Source organism: Dermacentor andersoni, chromosome 1 (genome assembly GCF_023375885.2).
Source record: "Dermacentor andersoni chromosome 1, qqDerAnde1_hic_scaffold, whole genome shotgun sequence".
NCBI lineage: Eukaryota > Metazoa > Arthropoda > Arachnida > Ixodida > Ixodidae > Dermacentor > Dermacentor andersoni.
The window spans coordinates 13,069,448-13,096,806 of record NC_092814.1 but is presented as its reverse complement, the minus strand read 5'-3'; the positions used below and the strand labels follow the sequence as shown (position 1 = coordinate 13,096,806).

Here is a 27,359-nt window from a genome sequence, read left to right as displayed (position 1 = left end):
ACCGCACTTACCATCTGTCGAATGCTACGCGAACGACTGTTCAAGACATACCAAGCAGTCTGCACGCACCAAACATTCTAAAAGCAGATGCCCCATTTTATTCCTTTCATCATTTTCCACACTTGCATGAAATAAAAAAGCTACAACCAAACTTGCCTTGGCTTTATTATTTGTTATAATTTGTAAACTTGCCTTGGCTTTATTATTTATAATGGTTGTGGCCAACAACAACAACAAAAAAGGCGCCTTTCGATTCTTCTCGGCTACGCTCGTGGGCACGCAACAAATCACGAGCGGCAACTATAGTAGCCACATTTACACTGATATGTTAGAAGTGTACCCTATTCATACGCCAACGCTTGTAACACGGCTAAGATATTCACCCACCCTTAGCAACAACATGCCGTATTATACCCCTGTCACACGGCAAACCTGATGTCATTTACAACGAATGACATTGGTTGATAATCTAATTTGTTTGCTGTCACACGGTAAAACGTAATGACATTCGTCAAAAATGACATTTGCAAACAAATGAGTTTCGCATTCGTTTTGAAATCGAATGTGTATCCTCGACACCACAAGTGCACTGCTGTTTCGCAAACAGTACATGCTTCTTTTCTGTTTAACAAAAAATAACTATTACTCTATCAATTTTATTACCTAATTATTACTTTAACGACATTGAAGTCCATCACGTGCAGAACTACAGAAAGCTGCTCTCAACCCAGTGACTAGACAGCCGTCTTTAGCTTTTGCTGTAGCAGTCGTGTTGGTTCGCATCCGCCGCGTCCACTTTGATTGACTTGACGTAAAAGCATGCGCATATCATGTGGCACGCACCAAGAATGAGGATCATGAGCATTTGCCAAAACAGTTCCGTCTCATCTGCGATGAATATTTGCAACAGCGAAAAGCAATCGGAAATATTTGGCCACTCTTCGGACAACCACTTCTCTATGTGACCTGTGCTAGTTGCCTCGCTTTCACCCGAAAGGGTCTTTTCGACGATACTGTAGCGACTCTTAAATCGCTGCTGCCAACCAGTGCCACCAGTGAAGTTTTCTTCTCCGAAGGCCACAGCAAACCATTTGGCCTTCTCCATGAGCATTGGGCCGTCAACAGGTATGTTCTTGGCCCGTGTCTCCAAAAACCAGGTGTACAATGCCTTCTCGACCTTGTCAAAGGTTGGGACGTGCACATGACACACTCCAGGGCGACTGGACTGCACTGCCTTCAGCTCAACATCGGCTTTGTTCTTGAGGATCGTACTCAGGGTGTTGCAAGGAATTCCGAATGCCGCGGCGACCGACGACTTTTTCTCGCCAGCCTCCACCCGTTGAATGATGTCCGCCTTTGTTGAAAAATCCAAATTCTTGCGTTTTTTTGCGGGCATGGCTCCGGACCATGTGCCAAAAGCGGAAAGAAAAACGCACTGCACCACACGAGTCTCAAGCCTTCGCGTTGGCCTCGTGAATAAAAGGAACAAAGCGAATCGAAAGACGCACCGCTCCGCGTCTCCGCACTACCACAAGCCCAAGCTGTTTGCCTCGTTCGTCTCGCTGTGCCAGCAGTGTCAGCCAACCAAAACACAGGAAACGGGCACCTGCAGTCAGTGTGGTTTCTCCCTCCCGCTTCCCTTTCACACCCAATCGCACTCCAAGTGCTCCTCGTCACGTGCCTTTTACCCACAAGCCCCTTTCTCAGAGTGCGGGGCAGCGCGCGTGAGAACGCGTGAATATCACGAGAGCTTCGTGAGGAGAAGCGCACTTGCGGGGGTGGGATGCGATGGGAGAAGTGCACTTGCCGGGGCACAGCTCAGCACAGAGTTCGATACATCGATATGCCGGTGCACGGGAGTTTTATATACGCGAACAATAGCGCTATACTTTTGCATGGGATTCCCAAGGGGATTTTTCTACTGTTCAATATAAGCAATAATTCGATATATCCGGGTTCAATATATCCGGGATCAACCGTATATGGAAAACAGCGATGCAGTTTACGCATTGCCGTTTCCCAATCAGTACATGCGCTGCTGTTCAACATACAGCACCACAAGCAACAATGGAGAGCACGCACTGTGGGAGTGCCATGAACATAAAGAGCACACACAGTGCAACTGAGGGCCATGAGCAAAGAGAGTAGCAAGGGCAGCGCAAGGGCCATGGGCAACGAATGAGAGAGTAAATACAATGCCACCGCCATGAGTACAAGAACATGCACAGCGCGAGCACCATGAGCAACAGGAGAGAACCCACACGCTGTGCAAGCGCAACAAGCAGAGAGCACATGCAACACAACTGAGTGCCAAATGGAAGGAGGAAACGCAGCGCTCGTGCTGCGATCAACATAAGAGAAAGCCTGCGCAGTGCAAGCATCACGAGCAACTAGAAAAAGAGGCAGCACGTGCTACATGACTTAGCACATGCACTGGACAGAGACAACGCACAGTGGCACAGCGACACAACCACAAAAAGAAGCTGTTTAGCATTCTAGGTGCTTTCAAGTGGCACAATAGCGTTACCTAGCTGAGGTTGTGAGGTGTATAAAGGCACAATTTTTTTTTTCCCCTCGTGTTACATTTATGGTTTTATCTTTTTGGATTTTGCGTGACTGGAAAGTCGCCCCTCACGTTACATTAGAGTGAATATGGTACTCGCACTACACAAGCACTCGTCTGCTTTTTGAAACAAGAATGGTTTCAGGTACGTGACAAGCCTGGTTGTGAGCCACACCAGCATCAAGCCACCACCACAGCAAGCTGAAATGTGTGCAAGTTACTTCAGTGAATAAAAGCTAGAATATGGACTGTGAAAAAAAGACAAGCTGATCAATGAGCAATGAGTTTCTTTTGTCTTTTTATGCAAGTGGCAGTAGACAGCCTTTTTGGCGAGGCCCACAACTTTGAGCCTCCTCCTTGCCCAAAGTAACAGATGGTCAATTGTGTTCTTGCACATGTTAGCTTCTGTTCCCCAAGTCAAATTTCACCGACTAAGAGAAAATGTACTTCAAACCATCAGTTTTCGAAGAACCATGCTACCATGCGAATCAATATTCATTGCTGCAACAAAACGGTGAAACAGTTTGGGATCGTCTGCTATGCACAGTCAACACCTACCATAGGAAGTCAAGCCAAACCTGCTCATTTCAATGGAGCAGTCTCGATATAGACTCCAAGTCCACTCTTGAATTGCTAGCACTATGCTACACAGCTGAAAATTTTGCTCTGCAAATGATCCCACTTGCAATTCAGGATGCCTTTCTCCAGAGCACAGACAGCACTATCAGAAGGCATTGTGAAAAAAACTACTGCGCGAAAACACGAAGTTAATCATGCAAGTACTTGAAAAAAATCAAACCTTTATTTTTTCGGCCGCATTCTGCAGGTTCTCACGCAATTTCTCAGCCACTGAACTGCTGGACTCTCGCCGTGTTTCCAGCTGCAAAGAACCAAATGAACTCCTAAAAATAAACAACAGGGCTGACCTCATTTCCAGACTCACTTCTTCCAGCTTCTTTTTGGTATCCTTCAGTTCATGGTCATAAATGGTGTACTCCAGAGACCTGCACAAAACCAACAAGTGGGTGAGGGAATGTTTGCCTCTTCACAGCCCATACTAGAAACAGGCTAAGATCTCTTATCAACTGTAAGAAACTTACAGAAACTAAGTTTTTTTTTTGTTTTGTTTTATGAACAGGTTCCCATGTACCCTTGTTGCCTAAAGCCACGTGCCAACACACACCATGCATCTGCATGGCAGCATATCGGAGCATGAGCAGCATCTGTATAGGTCAGGCGGAGCAAGTGCATAAAGCCACATGAACCAATCAGAGGATGTGGTGCTTTGCCGGCAAGCTACCACGAGGGGTTTGCCCCTATACCGGCTTGACAAGACTGCACTAATGGATGCCAAGCGCAACTTCTGGTATGTATATTTAGATATGCAAAGGACACTTTGTCACTTGGCAGATCATACAATATCTATAATCATGGGAAGCCACACTGCCAACAAGAGGAGTGCATGCACAAGGTAGCCACATGCATCTGAAGGCCTTTTCTTCAATGTCTCCATGAAAAGAGACTAGGCCAACAATGTGCAATAAAGGACTGCAAAATAAAGCGTGCCTAAAACAGTGCCATTGGACACAACAAGACAGCGTCTATGAAAATGTGAACCACTTGACAACACACCATTTTTGCCAACAATCACACAACATGCTTTCTCTCCCCTTACTTTACCCACAATGTTTGACCGACAGCTCGAGTTTTTTTAGGTCAAACATCACTGTCACACATTTCAAATTCATGTCACATGTGTACCATTTGTTTTGGTGCTGTGTTGGCACATTTATTGAACACCAAGTGGTGCAGCCAAGATACAATTATGTGCTTCACCATTGCATCCGAGGTTAATCATGCCTCTGCTATACCTGCATGCTTTTAGGAGCCATGCTCTCATTGTCACAGGTCATTTTTGTTTACAGTGGCCACTTTGAAGAGATCCCCTAAATGGTTTTCGTCGGGCACCTAGACACACCATTCTCAAGGAATGCTTTCTCGCAACGTTTTCGGGTCAGCACACTGTGTTTTTGAATGTGGTGCTTGGCTACAAAACTGTGCTACCCCATTCTGTTTAAGGCAATGTGTCATCATATTGACCATGGGTGTCAGACTCACTTCTAACACCAGGCTGCAAATATTCCACACAAGTGGGGTGAGGTGGGTGGGGGGAGAGAGAAGATTTTGCAAATATGACCGCAAGAACAGCACTTTCCAGAAACACAACGCAAAGACCTGTAAGAAAAACATTTTTAAAAAAACTCGGAAAGCACTCCATTTACACTGTTCGACATTCTGCAGCCTTCACAGATGCTGGCTTGATGCCTGACAACGCTTCACTGCAACCAAGGCTGTAATGTCCACCACTAAATGCAGTGCTGACGCTATCCTTATGACGGGCCACAGGTCTGCGTCAGTTGGGAATGTGGGAATACAGTAAAACCTCAATTCGGAAAATCGGATAATTCGGAGTGGCCCTCTGGCCCAGGCAGGCATATACTTTATTTAATAGCATCAAACTCTCATTAATTCGAACGTATTTAGCTGCACAGCGCTTAATTCGGACAAACCTTGGAGCGTGGAGCACTGCAAATGCGAAACATAAAATGACAGAAGCGGCGCTAGGATCCAACCGAAACAAAACACCTGCAAACTACAGGAACACCAGAACGCTTCAGTGTTTATTTGTCTCTATAGCCCATATGCTTGCATTTGCCTATGCGCATGACACTGTGTTGGGTGCGTGCATTTAGAAATGCATAGTCGCCATCTATGAGCACGTCAATAGTGACCACGGTTCTGTCCACAGCAGTTGTGCCTAACAGTAGTTTCATTTTGACTGGGTGTGTGCGATAGCCGCGTGCCTTTCAGTCCCACGTAACCACCCATGACCGCGGTGATAGCCATCACAGTTTTGTCCGCAATGGTTGCGCTTAACCATGGTTTCATTTTGACTGAGAACGCATTGGCCGCGCGCCTTAAAAACTGCGTAGTCAGCATTCGTGACTGCAGCCTTGATAGCAAACCATGCTTTCGTCTGCAGCAGAAGCAGCAAGCAGTAGTCTCGTTTTGGCTAAATGAGCGTTGGCTGCGTGTCTTCAGAATCGAGTGGTCGCCATACATCCATGATTGCATCGATAGCGACCACACTTTCAATTGCAACATTCGCGGTAAGCAATAGTTTCGTTTTAACTCGGTGCAATGCGTAGGCAATGCCGCAGCCCGCACGCTGGCGTGAAATCCGCCGGCTACATTGCAATAGATGGGTGATCTGTTGCCAACCAGCTCACTGGTGAAAAATCTGGAGGTGCGCATAGTAGCAAAAGGCATGTCTTGGATGGACACGCAGGTTTTGCGCCTCGGCCGCAATGCAGAAGAAACCCTTTCACCGCTGCAACCACTAATCAGTCACTAGATGACAAGAATTGCAGCTTTCGCACTGTTTTTGTAAGAACAGAAACAGGATTTTACGATTCATTCGGTAGATAAAATTGTGTTAACGTAGTAAGCAATATGTTTCATTGTTCTCTTGGTACCCTCGATAATTCAAGATTCGGTTAATCTTGCCATTTCTTCCAGTCCTGTGAAATCTGACTTAATGTTTTACTGTAGTAGAGTCTGAGATCCAAACGAATAGTGATTTGGGACTAATATTCTCTAATCGAATATTGAACAGTTGTTCAAAGGAGTGGCTGCTCATATGCATAGGTACTAGTGCATATTAAAATTAGTGATATGTTCTGTGGAAGAATGTTCAAAATTAGTGCAGCAGAACTTGTTAAATAAATGGCAAAGGTACAAAGAGGTTAATGAATAGCAAAACATGTTGCAACTGCCTTCGTGCATGTAGAAAGTTGATGAGAACACATAAGTAAGACAAGGTACAAATTAAAAATGCAGACTACTGCATTGGCTACAGGAATTGAAAACCAAAGGTAGCGCCGTACCAATGCCTATATTCTGTTTAGACGTCTCGGTGACACTTATACCCCTGTCACGCAAGCAGATATAGCCGTGAATAAGCTTAACCATGGTTCACACGGTAACTGTGGTTAACACGAACACAGTTCGCCATTGCTACGTGGACTCAGCTAAGCAAACCAACGTGATCATGTGGTCATGTGAGCAATATTTTTTTATGCGAAATTCACAGTATGTAACAAAAAAATTATAAATAGCGTGCAGTCAAATGCTGTAATACATGACTGTTTTAATACCGAAAGCATTTATTAACTCAATATTATTGAGCAGCCTGGCGATATTCAATATGGGTCTTTCAACACTGGTTGCCGTAACCAATGTAGCCACTACGAGAGCCAGAACAATACATTGTTTCTTTTTGTTGTATGGCACCAATGCAGCGTGTTAGCAGTCGGTGCACATTTTCTTTGCTTCAGGTTACAAGTGTCGTACGTCCTGCAGGCTTCCCTGAGAATACTCCACATAGGCGCAGGAGCCGAGAGCTTTTGATAGCTGCAGTACTTTCTTCTGGCAAATGTTCTGTTTGGGCATACCCCCAGGAAATTTGGTGGTACGAAGCAACACTTCTACAGGTCCCCGACAGCGGATTCAGAGAGAACTTTAGAATGAACTGCTCGACTTTCAATTGCATTGCGAGTCTTTGCGAGTCTATGAGACAGCTAGACACAAACATGCAAAAGGCAATTCCATCAGATAAACATGTAACAACAGGAGTGTTTTTGTCTTGCTACCTCTGCCGAGGACAGAAGTGTAGCCAATATCTTTGGTGTTGACCATTCTAAGGAAAATCTTGCATTGCACAAGTTCGGCGCAAATATTCTAAACAGACTGGAGTTGCATTATATAAGGTTCCCTAGAGCACTTGCGCCCATTCGCAGCCATCTCTGGACTTCTCCAAGACATGGGCGCCCTAGACGGATGCCACATTAAAGTGTAACCCCCCCCCCCCCCCCTAAACGGATCCTGCCACTCATTATATTAATTTCAAAGGGTGGTACCGAATTATATTGCTGGCCATTGTTGACAACACCTATAAATTTATGTACACTAACCTTAAGATCCCCTCGACAAAACCACGATGCAAGCGTTTTCCACCGGTCACGGCTTCCAAAAGTGTTGGCTCAAAGCTTGTTCACAAGCAAAGCAAAAGTACTTCAGGGTGTTTGCATTGTTCTTGTGTTGCTTGCTGACCAGGCATTCCCTTTGCAGTCAACAATGAAAGCACATGCAAAGCTTGGCCCGGTCAGGTCCCCTACACAAATTTTCAACGGCCGCCTGTCAAGTGCCAGATGCCTAGTTGAAAATGTATTTGGCCAGCTGAAGGTACACAAGTGCATGATTGCTTCGGATGCTCTGGGCTCGATTCTTTGTCACTGTAGTGTATTGATGTGAAATATGTAAAACATGACAAACAACTTTCTGTCGAGCTGATGTATGTTTGCTGCACACGCAATGCATTGCTTCAGTAGCGAGTCCACAAGGCACTCATAGTGTCATAGTATGAGAAGTGCGCCTACAACAAATGCCTTTTCAGCATTTCATTGCCATTCACTTCACATACTCCATTTATTTGCAGCTTGTGTTTCCCGTCACTGACCCGTCGGTAGAAGCGTGTAACTTAAGATAATCTGATTATACCACTCCATTAGTGATCTTTGCTATGTGACAATAACAAAAGAAATTGTGAAAGAAAGCTTGATGTATACATGCATGACTGCGTCAAAGCGGGGTTTTTTCAGGGTGTTTAGTTACAAGTCGAAGCTGGTATTCATTGATACTTTTGTTACCATTTATTTATTGCACTGCTGTTATGCCGTTTACTGCAATATGTTTCACAATTTTTCTAAATTTTAATTTTCCACGTACTTCACGCTTGCAAATTCATTTGAGCGACATAAGTCGAACGCCTTTATAGTGAAACATTTTGGGCCTTTGAAATCATTCGTTATACCAGTCTCGTTGTTGTAAAGGTCATGCACAGCTCATAACAGAACAGAGGCATAATTATTCCTTCATTATACAGGTAATTTCATTGTAGAGGTGCTTGTTGTAGAGGCACTTGACTGTACATACAGTTAAACCTCAATATAACAAAGTAGGTAAAATTGGCCATTTGCATCGTTATACTGAAATTTCATTGTATTAAAATTTGATCTTTTAAAATAAACACAGTCACTGATCGATTTTTTTTTACATGGAAAAGGGCTGCAGAATTTTCTGAATTATCGGGCAATCGAAAAAAACAAACAAATTTGAATGAGATGATTAATTTTGATGAACTTGGGGGTCGGTGACAAATGATACGGTTTTATGCCACGTCGACGATATCTTCATGTCGGCAGTACAAATTAAGCGAAGCCAGCCAAGCTTTCACGTTAACTCCGCCCCCCACGGCTGATAGCGTCGCCCGCGCTGGGATAACGCTATCATGAAAAGCGCCGACAGCGAGGAGCGAATGCTTCGTCTGCCTCTTGCTCCAACGAGTCACCTAAACTCAAGATTACGTATGCAACCATCAATACTAAACGCATGGGAAGACACTTACATGACGCCACGCCGTCTCCCCAGTACGATTACTCTCTACACACGCGGCAGATTACCTGTAAAGCAGGGTACACGGCTACGTATGCTCTTAGCCGCGCTTACAGCCAAGCGCAGCCAAGGCCAAGATGGGTGCCAGAGATATCGCACTTGGACTTTATACGGAACATGATGAGGCGCCGGTGGTCGTTCTTGTTGCGCTGCACGCGATTTGAGAGGTGCGTTTGCAAGCAGCTGCTTGTAATTCAATCATTTGACCATCTGCGTCCGTGGAAGTTGCCATTTATTGTCTCGGCATTCCTTTGCTACGGAAGGTGAAATTTCGTTATATTTAAATCATATAGAAACACACTTCGTTATATTGAGGTTCTAAATACATGGTGTTCTGTGGACAAGAGGTTATGAAAAGTTAAATACTTCCGCTGTACCGAAAATTTTGTTATACTGAAGTTTGTTATATTGAGGTTTAACTGTAATTTGCTTTCTGGGGTTGTTTGTGCCAGTCGAGAATAACACTGACCGACTAACCTGGATACCATGAATCACAACTGCATAGATTCAATTCATGCACAAACCACATGGGCCTGCGATTTTAAACTTGCGCACACATATAGGCCTTGTTGCATTGCTTTGTTGCTCAGCTGCAGTGCAAATGAAGCTGTTCGGTATTAATTCGTCCGACCATATGCATTAAGTGCTTATGTATTTTCGTGACTATGGCAGTCCTACTTAACCGACCAGAGCCTAAAAGCAACCGCCAGAAGGCGAATGCTAGTTTCGGTTTCACGGAACAAACAAGCTCCAAGCGGTTGCCAGATATGCTAACATTTATTTCTTTATTTTTTTCCTCTCATTTTGTTAATTTTAAATCGGATGAAGCGCGGGAAGTGGTTGTCTTCGTGCATCTGTCAAGCTTACCTCTGCTCACCGTTGCCACTCGCTCAGCAATATCAAAAGTCGGATCGCACTTAGTCATCTGCTTCAGTTGTCGTCCCAAGTATGAAGATGGGAAAGATAAGACATAGAAGCTCTATCAGGCATGCAGGTAATGGAAGACGCAGGGAACCAGGTCAACCAAGCATTAGATAAAGATGGCTAAATCGGGGCATCACATGTGTTGCATGGCTCTGTGGTGTTCTAATACCGGAAATTCCAGTTCTGCGAAGTTTTGCAGGTTTCCTAATGGCAGTTGGTAAGCATAAGTATTTGAATTTATTTTCTGAGCAGGTATTCATTTTGCATGAGTAAACCAGTTCTGTGCAAGCCTTAGTGGACTGACATAGGAGCAGTGTCGCTTGACCCATTCATCATGACGGCAACCAATCTGCATGCTGTCGGTGAAGTACTTGTACTGAAGGGCTTGAATGCGTGTTTGTTGGGCTATACACTTTCTGCGCTCTTTATTTTGTTGACACACACGACCAAGGCTAAAGTAAAGAGAAAAAAAGCCGTGACGTTTTATCAAATTTCAAGAGCAATGACGGCAAAAGGATGCGCGTACGTAATTTCTTGTTGCATTTTGATGCACCATTACTAAGATATTGTACTGAAGAAGGTTGAAGCTCTCTATTTTATCTGAATTTTGGAGGATAGACAGTACTATATGCTCCATTGCCTTTTTAGGCACAGCTTCGATGCGTGCAAGTTTTTGAGAACCTGCATTATAGACGACGCACAATGTTAATTGTTTTGCCAGCAAAAATGTATTTAATAATACCAGTAATACAAGTATAGAGTATGTAATGCCAATTAAGTGCGAACTGGTAATCCTTGCGATGAAGAGTGTTATTAAGTTGTCTTTTTCTTTTCTTGTGTGAACTGTCGGTTCCTTGCGTTGCTGTTGTGTCAAAACAGTGTCCTAATACTCAGTGCTTTCTGTATATATGAATATGACGCAAAGTATGACGACAGGCAGATTATTTGCCTGTCGCTATAGCGCTATAGAAATATGCTCCCTCATTCAGCATGTAGTTCAAGTAATGAGAGCAATTATAATATACGTCCTGCTCATGCAGATGCATGTAGCCAGTTCGAAATTCTGTGGATCCTTACTTCTCATACTGTCAATGAACTATGTGCATTGTACTCTACCTTCTTTCTGTAATCCACAAATGTGTCACCATTATAACATACGTGATAGTCAAGTTCCATGTGACCAGCCCATGATGGTTAACTTTCACATTGGTTTGAGTCTTCTGGAATTTGTGTTCGCTCAGTATGTACAAATTTCAGTTGTGAATGAAAATTGTTTCCTGCAGATTGACGTTTTCGCACTGCGTGGGGGCCAGTCTTTTTCCAGTATGGAATATGTGAATAAAAACAAAAACGTTCAACTTTTACTTGTGTTGAGTTTTGGCTGACTGAGAAATCGGCCAGCTTTAGTTGATCCACTTCCCAACAAGCAGACAAAGTTAACGATTGATGGTGCCAGGAAGTTATTTTCTTTATACTACCCCCAACTATATCTGCAGACTAGTTGAACTGTAGCCCTACACTTAACCACAAGTTAGGAATTTCAAAGCGACTACTTTCATGAAATGACGAAATGTAATATATTACCTGGGAATATTGGTAGTGAACGATGGTTTGCCATATAAATATTTTTCATTTTAATTGCTTGGCATTGGTGTGTACTAGCACTGTCCCAGTGCTATGAATAGAAGCTTCCAATGTAAATGCAGCAGAAAAAAAGCACTTCGTAAACATGGCACCCTTCAGCGGGTTCTGCTCCGCGATTTGGCCAATGTTGCCGCGCGGCCAGCGGACCTGCAAGAGAGCCCGAACACAGCCCGCTTGCATGCGAAATGGAAAAGGAGGGCTTCGCGGCCATCCTCTTCCTCCCAGCGGCACGTCCTCTCCCTCTACTCTCATCAGTGACGTCATGGAGGCATTGTTTTGTTTGTGAATTATTTCCAATTGGATATCCGGCAACTGCCAGTGTTGGAAGCGGTGCTGCCGCCATGTATCGACATGGGACCGAGTGTCCCAAGGGAGGTATAGGGAGTTTCTACCCCCTGCTTAAAGTTGTGATCACTGACCACATGTCGATCTTGTGAAGAGTCACTACAGTAAACGTCCGACTTTTTGGACTCCCTAGGGGCGACAAAAACATCCAAAAAATGTGCCAGTCAGAAAAAATGAATGCATGCTTTTTACTGCCCCGAAGGGTTCAAATCTCCACAGGCATGTCCGAAATAGCTCTAAAGGCCTGCCAGCACACTTGCTAGACGTATCGGTACTCGTACTGTGATAGGAGACAATGGGTGCACGCGTGTATAATTAAGGGAAACGTACTATGTCCCGTGACAATTGCACCTTCCTATGCTTGTTAAGCTTCCTTGTAATACTTCGCATTTGCTTCACCGCGTACCAATACTGTATTGAGGCAAAGCTGACTTCCTGACACCGGCGTTATACATGCGCCATTGGTGAGGACTACCACGGCAGTCGGCACCATTGATAACAGCACCAAATTGTTTCAATCAAAAAAACGGAACACCGAAGTAGCTAGACCTAGTGTTGCAGCAGTGGTGGCTACGGTTGCCAGCAAATCTGCATGCAAGTTTGTCGTTTCAAGGCGGTGAGGAAATAGAAATAGGTGGTGGGTTCGATTAATTCTGTTTCAGACCTACTGTCATGACTAAATGTCTGGAAAATCAGACGGCGAAGGTTTGTTGCGTCCGAGATTTCAGACGTTCTTATACATTTACTTTATCGGGTGGTGGTGCCACCAAGGCTTCCAAATTATCGGACACGTCCCAAAAATCGGCCATTCGGAACATTGTTCGTTGACTGTACATGGCTGCGACTGAACACTGCGCTAATGAATGCTTTTCAGCCTTTAAACGCTTAAAATGATTTCCAGAAGTCAGTGTGCAGATGTCAATTCCAAGGCCAATATATGAAACCAACACTCGAACATTTGTTCACCATAAAGTTGGAAAAATTATCGGTGACCCAACCTGTGTAGCCAGGCGCACAGCTCGCCCAAATGACGTCACTTGGCCTCACTACATCAATTGTGAGGGGGTGATTGAAAACTCAAAAGAGCGGCGCCGCAGCGATTAGCGCTGTACATTTTTAAATCCTTATAATAAATTACATGCACATGCCTAACGTGGAGCACCTAGATGCATCCCATAATGATGAGAAGCACCTACAGGGTGTGTCTACCAAGTTGACATTTTCAAGTTCCCCGAGTTTTCCAGGTTTTCCCTGAGCTGTCACTCTCAAGTAAGCATTTTAAAAAATAAAAAAAAACTCAATCCAGTTTGAATAGTAAGGAGTAGTGTTTATTTTATTCAAAATAGAAAACTGAAGGTAGGGGATAGAAAAATGCACAGCAAGTAAAATATCTTCGAAAAAGAAAAACGATAAAGCCCATCATATATAGAGTAACATTTTCAAGTACGAATAAAAGGAGATGCACACAGAAGCAAATATTTTCGAAAATGACCTATTTCTATCAAGTGATAGCAAGATCATTGGTGTTAAGCCCAAACTTTGTCACAAGTGAGATTTTCTCAGCAGTTGAAAGGTCAACCTCAAGTGTCCTCACATACTCTTCGCTCACACACAATGCCTCCGTTTAGTGTTTCACTGTTTTCAAGAGTTTATTTAGGTTTGCATGAAGGTCACCTGCATCGTTGCATCAGCCAAAACTTTGGTTTTTGAGTTCAAGTTCCTTCAAAGAACAGGCGGCACAGTTCCTTTCCCAATCATTCTTCAATGCGACGGTCATTTCTGTTCTTGTCCTCGTTATGCCGCGCGCTCGGCCCACGGACCATTTGAAGCATCCTCTTAGTCAGTTGTACAGTCAACATCCGATTTTTCATACTCCCTAGGGGCCACGAAAACGTCCGAAAAATCAAATTGGCCAGTCCGAAGAAATGAATGCATGTCCTTTACTCCCCTTAAGGGCTAAAATCCTCGCATGCACATCCGAAAAAGCTCTGATGTGCCTGCCAGTACATTTATTAGGCATATCGGTGCTTGTACTGCGAAAGGAGACAGAGGGTGCATGCGTGTATAACAATGGAATACGTACTGTGTCCTGTGACAATTGCCCCTTCCCACGCTTGTTAAGCTTCACCGCAACATTTCACGTACGCTTCAACGCATAAAGGCCGTTTCACATGCTGCAACTGAAACAACGAAAATCAGTGCAGTCACATATGTTGCAATGCAATTCTTAAAGGGCCAATTCCCCATGATTGCAATCTCAACAATGCGACTGGTGCGATGACCAGGGTGGCTTAATGCCAAGTTTCGTGGCACATGCTGCATAATTCTTTTATTGTATTGAATAAAATGTTTACATTATATTACTGTTGACTTTTCTTTATTAGGAGCAAAGAATATGCGTGTTTTGTAATTTAAAAACGTGTTCAAGATCTGTTTTGAAGTGCGCAACGGCAGTTTCTGAAGTTCAGTGCAACACGGTGCACGTAAACAGCTGTTCACAGCTGGTTCAACGCTGTGTGTTGTCTCATCTGCCTTCTATGACCGTTTCGTTCTGCCTGCGCTACAACAATGCACAAGATGACCTATCAAGTTCATACAGCTACCCTCACCACGTATGCAGTATTCGGAATTCGGCTGCCACGAAGTCATCGTGTCAGCCCAACAAAATCCTCGCGTTACCCATGATCGGCGACAGCTTCTGGAGAAATGGTGTGTGCATATTGCTCCTGATTACGCATATGCGGTGCCTGCTCCTAGCCATATTCTTGCACCAAACGCAACAAGCACCAACCCGAAAGCCCGCGTCTGCCCCTGAACAAAGCCGCAAATGATCTGTGTGATTACTGAACGTGGAATGGAAATTGTGTAGTGAAATTCAACCTTAGCGCTAGCCTTGTTCGTCCATCGCAGTGCTTGTGCTGTGAATATATATATACAGGAGTCCACTCTGAATATTTCTAAAGATGCAAAAGCCAACGTATCAAATTTCTTTGGCAGTTACCGTAACTTTTATAGAAACCTGTACATTGTATCAGAGCATTCTAATAGACACGCTTCACGTAAACTTTGTTGTCCTGTGTCTCGCACTGGTAGTATACTCCGAACTTCTAACAAGACCATATCAATACGCGCTATTCATAATGCCAGATCGTAAGCCCACAGCAGGCACTCTTGCCGTAGGTTTTCTCACCTTTTTGCTCAGCCTCGCGGTTAGCCTGTTTTGTGGAAATAAATATTATTATTATATTATTAATGTTATTAGATATTATAGTTTCTTCACTGTTTTTATAGTAGTCATCCAGATTTCTTAAGCTAGTCATGCATTTAACCTGTATTAGATCAACATTGGTGGCAGCGGTGGCGTAGAGGTAGAGCATCCGACTCGCGTGCGAGAGGAACCGAATCCCTGTGTCGCGAAATTTTCTACCGGATTCCACCGGGGAAAAAAAATCCCCGTGTTGATAAAATTGCAAAAACAGGCCTAGAGTGCGGCCTGATCCCGGTGACCGGAAACGGTACAGCACTCCCTCACCAGAGCAGGATTGGCCACCCTGGTGCAGTACTTGGCCACAACCTCCTCTATCAATACAACAATCAAACCCCGGCCCTCAGTCCCCAGCAGCTGCGAAGCAACTGACTATGGCGGCGGTCAGACCTGTGACGCAGCAGAGGGTGCTAAGAGGGTGCTACCTGGCAATGTTTAACACTAGGACGTCATCTAATGAGGCGAGTCTAGAAGTGCTATTGGAGGAACTAGCGCGCAGTAAATGGGATAATAGGGCTCAGTGAGGTAAGGAGGACAAAAGAAGCATATACAGTGCTAAAAAGCTGGCACATAGGCACGTCCTGTGCTACTGGGGCTTGGCAGAGAGACGAGAACTCGGAGTCGGATTTCTGATTAATAAAGTTATAGCTGGTAACATACAGGAATTCTATAGCATTAATGAGAGGGTGGCACGTCTTGTTGTGAAACTTAATAAGAGCTACAAATTGAAGGTAGTACAGGTCTACGCCCCTAAATCCAGTCATGATGACCAGGAAGTCGAAAGCTTTTATGAAGACGTGGAATCGGCGATGGGTAAAGTCAAAACAAAATACACTATACTGATGGGCGACTACAATGCCAAAGTAGGCAAGAAGCAGGCTGGAGACAAGTCAGTGGGGGAATATGGCATAGGCTTTAGGAATAGCAGGGGAGAGTTATTAGTAGAATTTGCAGAACAGAATAAATATGCGGATAATGAATACCTTCTTCCACAAGCGGGTTAGCCGAAAGTGGACGTGGAGGAGCCCGAATGGCGAGACTAGAAATGAAATAGACTTCATACTCTGCGCTAACCCTGGCATCATACAAAATGTGGACGTGCTAGGCAAGGCGCGCTGCAGCGACCATAGGATGGTAAGAACTCGAATTAGCCTAGACTTGAGGAGGGAACGGAAGAAACTGGTACATCAGAAGCCAATCAATGAATTAGCGGTAAGAGAGAAACTAGCGGAATTCCGCATCAAGCTACAGAATAGGTATTCGGCTTTAACTCAGGAAAATGACCTTAGTGTTGAAGCATTGAACGACAATCTTGTGGGCATCATTAAGGAGTGTGCAATAGAAGTCGGTGGTAACTCCGTTAGACAAGATACCAGTAAGCTATCGCAAGAGGCAAAAGATCTGATCAAGAAACGCCAATGTATGAAAGCCTCTAACCTTACAGCTAGAATAGAACTGGCAGAAATTTCGAAGTTAATCAACAAGCGTAAGACAGCTGACATAAGGAAGTACAATATGGATAAAATTGAACATGCTCTCAGGAACAGAGGAAGCCTAAAAGCAGTGAAGAAACTAGGAATTGGCAAGATCAGATGTATGCGTTAAGAGACAAAGCCGGCAATATCATTACTAATATGGATGATATAGTTCAATTGGCTGAGGAGTTCTATAGAGATTTATACCGCACCAGTGGCACCCACGACGATAATGGAAGAGAGAATAGTCTAGAGGAATTTGAAATCCCACAGCTAACGCCGGAAGAAGTAAAGAAAGCCTTGGGAGCTATGCAAAGGGGGAAGGCAGCTGGGGAGGATTAGGTAACCGCAGATTTGTTCAAGGATGGTGGGCAGATTGTTCTAGAGAAACTGGCCACCCTGTATACGCAATGTCTCATGACCTCGAGCGTACCGGAATCTTGGAAGAATGCAAACATAATCCTAATCCATAAGAAAGGGGACGCCAAAGACTTGAAAAATTATAGACCGATCAGCTTACTGTCAGTTGCCTACAAACTATTTACCAAGGTAATCGCAAAAAGAATCAGGAACACCTTAGACTTCTGTCAACCAAAGGACCAGGCAGAATTTCGTCAAGGCTACTCAACGATAGACTATATTCATACTATCAATCAGGTGACAGAGAAATATGCAGAATATAACCAACCGTTATATATAGCTTTCATTGATTACGAAAAAGCGTTTGATTCAGTCGAAACCTCAGCAGTCATGCAGGCATTACAGAATCAGGTTGTAGACGAGCCGTATGTAAATATATTGAAAGATATCTATAGCGTCTCCACAGCCACTGTAATCCTCCATAAAGAAAGCAACAAAATCCCAATAAAGAAGGGCGTCAGGCAGGGAGATACGATCTCTCCAATGCTATTCACAGCGTGTTTACAGAAGGTATTCAGAGACCTGGATTGGGAAGAATTGGGGATAAGAGTTAATGGAAAATACCTTAGTAACTTGCGATTCGCTGATGATATTGACCAATTGCAATGCATGCTCATCGACTTGGAGAGGCAAAGCAGAAGGGTGGGTCTAAAAACTAATCTGCAGAAAACTAAAGTAATGTTTAACAGTCTCGGAAGAGAACAGCAATATATGATAGGTAGCGAGGCCCTAGAAGTGGTAAGGGACTGCATCTACTTAGGACAGGTAGTGACTGCATATTCGGATCATGAGACTGAAATAATCAGAAGAATAAGAATGGGTTGGGGTGCGTTTGGCAGGCATTCTCAGATCATGAACAGCAGGTTGCCATTATCGCTCAAAGGAAAAGTGCATAACAGCTGTGTCTTACCAGTACTCACCTACGGGGCAGATACCTTGAGGCTTATGAAAAGGGTTCTACTTAAATTGAGGACGATGCAACGAGCTATGGAAAGAAGAATGATGGGTGTAACGTTAAGCGATAAGAAAAAAGCAGATTGGGTGAGGGAACAAACGCGAGTTAATGACATCTTAGTTGGAATCAAGAAAAAGAAATGGACATGGACAGGACATGTAATAAGGAGGGAAGATAACCGATGGTCATTAAGGGTTACAGACTTAATTCCAAGGGAAGGGAAGCGTAGCAAGGGGCGGCAGAAAGTTAGGTGTGTGGATGAGATTAAGAAGTTTGCAGGGACAACGTGGCAACAATTATGCATGACCGGGGTAGTTAGAGAAGTATGGGAGAGTCCTTTGCCCTGCAGTGGGCGTAGCCAGGCTGATGATGATGATGAAGATCAACATTGTTACAACATGCTTATGGGAGTCATTTCAAACTAGATTATTCAGCCAGAGAAAGTACAAATGAAATCTGGTATTCCTAATCAGATTATAATAGCAGAATTTTACGCCCGCTTGCATTGCCTGAAATTCAAGGCTCAAAGCTCGAAAAACTGATTCCTTTTCTTGCTGTTGAAAGGCTGCTTCAATGTAAATAGCAAGCTATAATTATAGACTTCTAAAGTGTTAAGCAATGACTATATCTCTAAGCTTATCAATGCAATTTTTTCCCATGAAAACAATTAGGTTTTCTTTCTCCCTCTCATTAACAGTCATGGTATGAAACTGTTCACTTTCATAAGTATCAGGATGCAAACATTCTGGAGTTTGTCCTGAGAATTTGTCCGCATACTATAGTGTGCGTGTTTGTATCAAATTCTGGCGTAGCAACCACAGCGATGTAAGCATTTTTTTAAATATGTTGCAACAAACTAATTTATTGAAGTTTGCTTTTAAATCTACAAGATGTAGCCATGCAGCAATGACCACATTAATCAGCAAGAAAACTGCACATTCAGTGCACATGTTGGAATCTATGCGAAGTGAAGTTTTCGTCAAGTGGTCAGTTAAAATGCTGTTAATGTAACTGCGATATATAGAATTGGTCTTATTTTCAACAATCCAACATGTCACCTTTTGCAATGTTTGTGTATGCACTGCAAAAGTGACAACCTTAATGTCATCTGTTTATGCACTACACTGTTCATAAACTATCATCATCATCATCATGAGCCTGTTTTATGTCCACTGCAGGACGAAGGCCTCTCCCTGCGATTTCCATTAGCCCTGTCTTGCGCCAACCGATCCCAACTAGCGGCCGCGAATTTCCTAATTTCAACGCCCCACCTAGTCTTCTGCCATCCTCAACTGCGTTTCCCCTCTCTTGGTACCCATTCTATAACCGTAATGGTCCAACGGTTATCTAATCTGCGCATTACATGACCTGCCCAGCGCCATTCCTTTCGGTTGATGTCTATTAGAATATCGTCTATAACGTCTTGCTCTCTGATCCAAACCGCTCTCTTTCTGTCTCTTAAAGTTATGCCCAGCCACAGGGTATCTACCAAGTTGACATTCCCAAATTCCCTGAGTTTTCTAGGTTTTCCCTGAAGGCCATTGCAATATTCCCCGAGTGACACAGAACTTTGTTGTATGTCAAGATGGGCTCCCTACATCATGTCGCCCAAAGGTGTCACTCTCTAGTAAACAGGTTAGAAAATAAAAGCCAATTTAATCCAATTTGAATAGTAAGGGGTAGTGTTTATTTTATTCAAAAAGAAAACAGAAGGGAGGGGCTTGTAAAATGCACAGCGAATAAAATATATTCGAAAGAAATAGTAAAACCTATTGCAAATTGAGTTGAACATTCTTAAATACGAATAAAAAAGAGATGCATACAGAATATTTTCGAATATGAACTATTTCTATGAACTGATAGCAAGCTAATTGGTATGAGGCCTGAACTTTATCACAAGTGAGATTCTCTCGCAACAGCTGGTAAGTCAACCTCAACTGTCCTGACATACTTTCAGCCCAAGCTGTGTTGCATTTCACTGTATTAAAGAGATTTTTTGCTTGGATGAGTGACACCTGCATCTCGGTGTCAGCCAACACTTTGCTTTTAGAGTGCAATCTCCTGAGGATGATGTGTTCGAGTGTTTTACCTAGACCAGAGGTTACTGATATAGGCCTGAGATCAGAAGTGCTGAGTGGTTTGTTTGGCTTTGGGATAAAAATTACCCTGGCATCTTTCCACAAACTAGGGAGGGTGCCAGTGTCAAAGCAGTGATTGAAGTACACCGTGATGGCTGTAACGGAGTTGTCATCTAGATTGCGGAGTATTTCGTTGTTCATAAGGTCGGGGCCTGGTGCTGACATTGTGCGCAGGGTGGCGAGGGCATGGCGAACCTCTGCTTCCGTGATAGCGGCGCTTAGTAGCTCGTTGGGTTAGCCAGTATATTTTGGCATGTCATACTTCTGAGCGGGAGGCAGATGTTTATCGCGGAGGTCGTCGAAGAGTCTGTTGATGTTGTTTTTGTATGCATGTAGCAGTTTGTTTATGCTGTGGTTGTGGTGTGTGCGCAATGTGGTAGGGTCTAATAAGTGTCACAAGAGTTGTCATGTGTGCTTGTTATCGAGATTGTCATGCATGCTTTTACATACCTGGCCCCACTGCTGGCAGGCCAGTTGTGTGGCGTACTCTTTGATCTGGAGGTCTAATTTGGCAATTCTGAGCCTTAGTTTTCGGTTGTACCATTGCCTCTTCCACCGTTTCAGAAGAGACTGTTTGGCTTCCCACATGTGTAGAAGCCTGGAATCAACCGTAGTGAGAGCAGTTTCGGGGGACAGAGTGGTAGTGTGTGTCTGGGCGTCTGAGTGTAGTTGCTGAACCCATTCTGAAATGTCTTGAATGTTTGTGGGAGCTCATATCTGGCAGGCCTCTGGAAAATTGTCCCAGTAAGGCTGAGGGGTTTGGGTGCAAAGGGTTTGTGTTTGAATTGTAGTGTGATAGTAACGATGTAATGGTCGCTACCAAGGTTAACACGTTCCTGTCCGCGCGAAAATAGGCAGTTTTCGGGTGGTCTAGTAAACAATTTTTTTGCTGCTACACCAAATGTTTGTTATTAAAATGTATAGTATCAATTTGTACAATCTAATGGTATTATTGGCAAGCAAACATTTATTACCAATTTATTGAAAAAATTACTTAATAAAAAAATGTGTAACAAAAATGAGAAAACTCCACAATAACGTCGTTGCTTCTTTGCACCAAGACAACATAAAAAATTCAAAATATACATTTTGAAGGAACAGGCCGGACACAAAATTCCTGCAAATATAAACTTTCTATCTGTACAAGTTCTTTTTTTACAAAGGAAAATGTTATCCCTAGTGGCTATCGTGCCACCACACAAAGCAGTTGCGTGATGTGGTGAAGCACAAGTTTGCAGAGCACGTCTTGCAGAAAACGTTCGTTTTTTGTTCCACTTTCCATTCTTGATAGCACAATTTGCAGTTCCTGTATTTTTGTAGCTTCTGGGGCTTGTGCCATTGATCCTTAGGGGCACTTGTAGTGGGAACAGCAGGAGGAGCCTTGGGGTCTGGATGTTCTTGCTCATCAAGTCCTATGAGCTGCTCCACCAGCTCTAGCCTGAACGTGCACTGATCAAAGCGCGAACCTCTTGACTAATTCAGGCACTTCGGGATGCTGCCGACGGTGCTCATCAAATAGAATAAAGCTGTTTACAACAGCAATATCTATACTGTGGAAAAACAGCGTTTTCCACCAGCGCACGCACTTCATCAGAACATTGTATGTCCCAATTAGCTGGTCCAATTTATCGACGCCGAGCATGCCCACATTGTACTTGTCAATCAGCACCGGCTTTTTCACGGATACTTCTTCCCACTTATTGTTCACTTTCCTTCTGCGCTTCGCAAGTACGAATTTGTTGCCCGTGTGGGCTGTCGACATTATGTGAACAACACGCTTGTCCTTCCATTGTAAATATAGAACGTCCTGATCCCGTAGCCAGCGAACATCTCCTCTCTTTGCTTTATTTTTTCCCATTGAGTGTCCTTCAGCTCGGCTGGAAAGCCCCGATGATCCTTGCCCGTTGTGCCACAAGCAAGTGTCTTGCGCTCCAACAACTGTACAAACAAGGATGTCAACGTGTAAAAGTTGTCTAAATAAAGTATGTAGCCTTGATCTAGGTAGTCCTCTGCCAGCCGCCTCACAACATCGAATGCCAGCCCATGTGCGCTTGGTGCTTCACGCGTTCCCGTGTATACACTGAACTGAACAGTGTAACCAGATTTGGGGTCCGCCAAAACCCACAATTTATATCCCAATTTGATAACTTTGTCCCGCATGTACTAATTCCGGATCTGCCTTTGGACTTTACCATCCTCTCGTCAACGGAGAGGCTCCGATCAGGTTGAAAAAATTGGGCGGATGAAGCATTGATGTGCTTCAGCAGCGAAGCTACGCGATGCAGCTTGCCATGGGATGCGGCAGTTGTCTTCTCAGGGTCGGACACATTGAGGAATGCAAGCAACGCTTTGAATCGATTTCTTGGCATTACCGAAGGCGGAAGACCAGAAAATAATTTCCGCGTGTTCCAGTAGCAGTGCAAGTGCGGCACTTGTACAATACCCACGTAAATGAGAAGTCCGATAAACTTCTTCATCTCATCGGGAGTCACTTCTTTCCATGATCAGTCTCTCTCATTGTACGACTGCTTCTCCAAAATATGCATCCACGCATATTTATTAGTCATGTTGCATATCTCAGTGATTATTTCTGCCGTGAAGAACAGCGCGAAGAAGTCGGCGGCTCTTGCGGAGCGCAATGCCAAAGTGAACTCCCGGCCGTCTTTTCGCGCAAAACTCCACTCTTTGTGCCGCTGCCGACAAGTAGTCCTGTCCAAACGACGTTGACACCCTGTAAATAAGAACCGTTACCTTTAGAACACGCCGCATGTCTTTAGATCTGATCGTGGCCGCGATAAAATGGCTCGGAGTGGAAAACGGAACTTACTAACAGGATACCTGTCGACGTTCCGGGGCTACTTGACGCACTTTCACCGTCCATGTTGAAGTCGGATGAGTCAAAATCATCTCCCGAGTCTCCGCTGCTACCACCATAACAAAATTCTGATGCTGACTCGTTGGAATCCATCGAAACTCGCCATTTCCGAGGAGCAGCTGCACGAGACGTCGACGCCATATCCAAAACTATGCGCGCTCGTCAAGCACGATTAAAAGGCGCTTTAAAAATCCCTCCCACGGCCAGAAAAGGAAACACAAAAGCGAACGTTGAAAAATAGTTGTCCTTTTATGCGCTGGATGGCGCTAGCAGTCCATAAGCACTCCGAACGACGTTGAAGCCATTGACAACATAGTGTCGATGGGCATAGGCGCGGACAGGAAAGTGTTAACTTGTGAGTTGTGCGATGTGACATGTTGGATTCTGTGTGTAAGCGTAACATCGGGGGAGGTGTCCTTAGCTATGCTGTTGCCTAGCCTGGTTGGTGCATCAATGTCGTTATGTAATGTGAGTCTGTGGTCTTGTATGTGGATCCATAGGGCTCTGCCCTTAAAAGTAGAAACGGAGTGACCCCAAAACTGGTTGGGTGCGTTGAAATCGCCAAGAATTAGGAGGGGGTGGTGGGTGGCAACGGCAATAGCTTGTGCGAAAAGGGAGTCAAAGCGGTGATGTTTGTCTTGTAGACGACTATAGATATTGAGAATGTAAAGGCCAGATGCATTAATTTTGCGAGGAATAATTTCCAGAAAATCATGCTCTATATCGACGCTGTCGAATTGGGAGTGATTGGTAGTGAGGTGCTTTTGCATAAGAATTGCCGTATCGGGCCGGGAGACCTTATTGGTCTGATAGACATTGTAACCTGGGAAGCTGATTAGTCCGCGAGTTTCCTGAAGCGCAATGACAGCTGGGAGATTAGAAGAGGAGGCTAGAAACTGCTGGAGGTGTGCCTTCTTTTTCAGAAACCCCTACAATTCCATTGCCACACTTCAAACTCGGAGTGTGTCGGGTTATTGGCCATTGTTAAGCGGAGCTGGTGGGGGGGCGGATCGAACAGATGCAACTATGTTAGGATGATTCGCGGTGACTCCTGCTATCCAACTTGTAGTTTGTTGGATGTGTGCTTGTACGAAGTCAATAAATTTTTCGAGCTTTTCATTCCTGGCTCTGTAATCTGTATTGATTTTTTCAACTGCAGTGAGTATATTATGGAATTTAGTCTCCAAAGCGGTTAGCCTGTCGTTATAATTAAAGATTGTCTCATCCAGGGTGTCCTCTGATCGCGGAGTGCTCGGAGTTTTACGTTTGCTGGGGGGAGGGTGAAGTGGTTCCCATTCAGTGGAGGGGCTAGTGTCCATGGGGCGGTGTGAAGAGGTTTCAGGTAGGGCTGATGGATGATGAGTCGAAACGGTCGTGTTAGAGAGAGGGGCTTCAGAGGCTGAAGTAGAGGGTTGATGAGATTGGAGTTCTAGTTTAAGTCTGAATTTCAGCTTTTAGGATTGTATTTGCTTTAAGGAGGGATTCAATATTAGCAGTCTGGTTTGAGGAGCAGCTGGAAGAGGCTACCTTAGTCCAGCTTACCTGGGGTGGGCTGCGCGAGGAGTTGGCGAGAGTAGGGCTTGGTGATAAAGCTGGCCAGGCGACGTCTTGGGTTGCGTAGCCAGGCCGATGGTCCTTGCTACTGCTGCGACTTCTTCGCCGGCTTGAGCCGCGAGTGCAGTCGATACTGGGAGTTCGGTTGGTGGGTGAAGTGTCTTGTTTATGCCTGGGATGTGTAGGACACGGTTTGAACCTTTGTTTGCACAGTGAGGAGCCGGTTTGATGGTTTCCGTTGCACACAACACAGATTGGGTCCCATTCGTGGTCCATGGGTGCGTCTTTCATTCCACACTTGGGGCAGAGTGTGTCGGTGGCATTAGTGCAGAGGTCCTGGCAATGACCAATCCCGCTGCATCGGGTGCAGGCTTCTACCTTCTGCCTGAAGGGGTGGCATCGAAGTGCACAGCCATCGTAGTTGAGTAGAAAGGGATGATTTTGCCTTGGAATATGACCATGATGGTTTCAGTATTGCCCAGTTGTCGTGCACCTCCAATAGTCAATGTTGGGTTGCATCTGCGGAGGGTTGAGGCGATGTCGTCTTCCGAGTAATCTGGGGGCAAGTGAATGCATCCTCTGCAAGTATCGATGGGATCGGCCACATGAGTGGCGACTTCGTAAGGGTTACCATTGAATTGCAAACTCTGGATGTTGTGGTAGAGGTCTGCACAACCCATGTCTGGTGTGCTGATTAGAACGGTATTGTTGATAGTGTTGACACAAATTTGGTCAGAACTGGTGCGGTCGGTGATGGGGAGCCCTGCAGCCTTGAGGATGACTTGTCTGAGGATGCATGCATGGATTCCAGCGCAGTTCAGGCCCCCACGAACTCTTAGGATGATTTTATAATTGCTGCGCGGCAGCAGCGAGGGCTTCGGTTCTGCTCTTGATTGAGTCCTATGAGACACTGTGGGGTTCACTGGTGGCGAAGGATGCTGACACTGTCTTGAGAGGTTATCGTGCATCTCGCACCAGGTGCGCGCGCCACCAACACCAGCGGCATCGCGCTCCATTCCTGCACTCATGCTAGGTGGAGTAAGGCCTAGCAGCAAGACGGTCAGCCAAGAGCCCTAAAAAAGGCTGTGGCTCGCGTAAGGGACATCGGAGTTGCTAAAGGAACTGTCAAGAAGTGCCGATAACACTCACATAGGTCCACGCAGGAAATGAGGCTTTTGAAGCAATTGGGTAGGCACAAAAAACAAAAAATACAGGAGCCGAGGCAACATGCGACCGCTCGCACCCCCTACCCAACGAGAAATTTGTCCGTACGTCATGCAAGACTAATGTAATGGCTCATACCCCTGCAGTAGGGTTTCTGTGATGGGACCACGAGTGTTTCACCTAGGCATATACAGCTTCGCTGTAAAAAGAATGAACACATTTCTGCTGGAGACCAAGACGATCATAAGTTGCAATAACAAATGAAGATTTATTGAACATGCTGAGTAAATGCTGGTTAACAAGCAATAAATCGAAGTTACGCAAAAAGGAGAAACAAAAACTGATGTGTGTGCATACACGTCCCAATAAGAAACGCATCCATCTCTGAAAGTGTAACAGAGCCTGTCCTGACACAACATTCTCCCAATGTCTTTGCATCTACAGCTTCCATAATTTCCCCAGGCAGCCAATCTCCACAAAATGCTAGCTTCTTCCTCTACAATGCACTTTCGACATCTGAGCGTGCATTGTAGAGGAAGAAGCTAGCATTCTGTGCAGATCGGCTGCCTAAGAAATTATGGGAGCTGTAGATCTAAAAACGCTGGGAGAATCTTGTCAGCATGGTGTTCGTTAGAAATAGATGCATTTCCTGTCAGGAAACAGACATTAATTTTTGCTTCTTTTTGTGTATGTTGCATTTATTGCTTGTCAGCCAGCATTTATTCGGCGTGTACATTAAACTTTTGGTTGTTAGATCATCTTGGCTTTCTTGTTCATTCTATGTGTTCTCTGGCACCGTTTACAGCCAGGCTATTCTTTATTTTAGACTGCATCAAGTCACTTTAATGGCCCTTATGATGCTTCTGTGTACCTTAAAAATCTTTTATTTGGGCAGTGTTGCAAGAGTGTATAGAGTAAAGCAGTAAGAACAGGGTACGCTAATTTCTAATTGAAAGGTTTATTGTGAAAATGCAGTGATTTAAAAGGTTACCAGAAAGTAGTACAGCAATAAAGCCCAATAAAAACGAGTGCTTGATGAAACCAAACATAATCAAAAACAGGAAAGAGAAAATACAAATAAACATAGAAGTCCAGGGTAAAAAAGACACTGCGATCACCAAGTGCGCATGCGGCTACTTTCCAAGAAATTGGGATTTCCTATGGCATGGAACTGGAAGAGTGTGCTTGCATAAGCAAGCTGTCAGTCTGTCTATTGGAATAAGAACAGTGTTTCTTGAAAGGTGCTGGCATGCAGAATTGGCGATTGTAATATTTTTCCTGCACTTGGAATTGTTCTGTATTTTCTTTCTGTAGCGTGTTTATTAATGTTTGGTTGCATCAAGCACCAATTTTTATCTAGCCTTCAAAGTTGTCTTTCTTTATGGTAAATTATATTAACCGGCACATTTTTACAATGAACCTTAGTCGAAAGTTAGCCCCCATCGGTCTCTAGTGTCATCCTGT

General features: G+C 44.4%; 1 protein-coding gene across 5 annotated transcripts in view; it reads right to left on the bottom strand.

Annotated features, from left to right (window-relative positions):
* SMC3 (structural maintenance of chromosomes 3) overlaps positions 1-27,359 on the bottom strand; it is a 606,933-nt gene that overhangs the window by 475,051 nt on the left and 104,523 nt on the right. For all 5 annotated transcript variants that reach the window (XR_011892404.1, XR_011892405.1, XM_072286062.1 and 2 more), the window contains exons 8-9: positions 3,507-3,567; positions 3,363-3,443 (exon numbers count right to left, since the gene is read on the bottom strand). Coding sequence is in view for 3 of the 5 variants with exons in the window: in XM_072286062.1 (XP_072142163.1) it covers positions 3,363-3,443; positions 3,507-3,567 (142 nt within the window). In the remaining 2 variants the exon portion in view is untranslated. The remainder of the gene's footprint in view (positions 1-3,362; positions 3,444-3,506; positions 3,568-27,359) is intronic.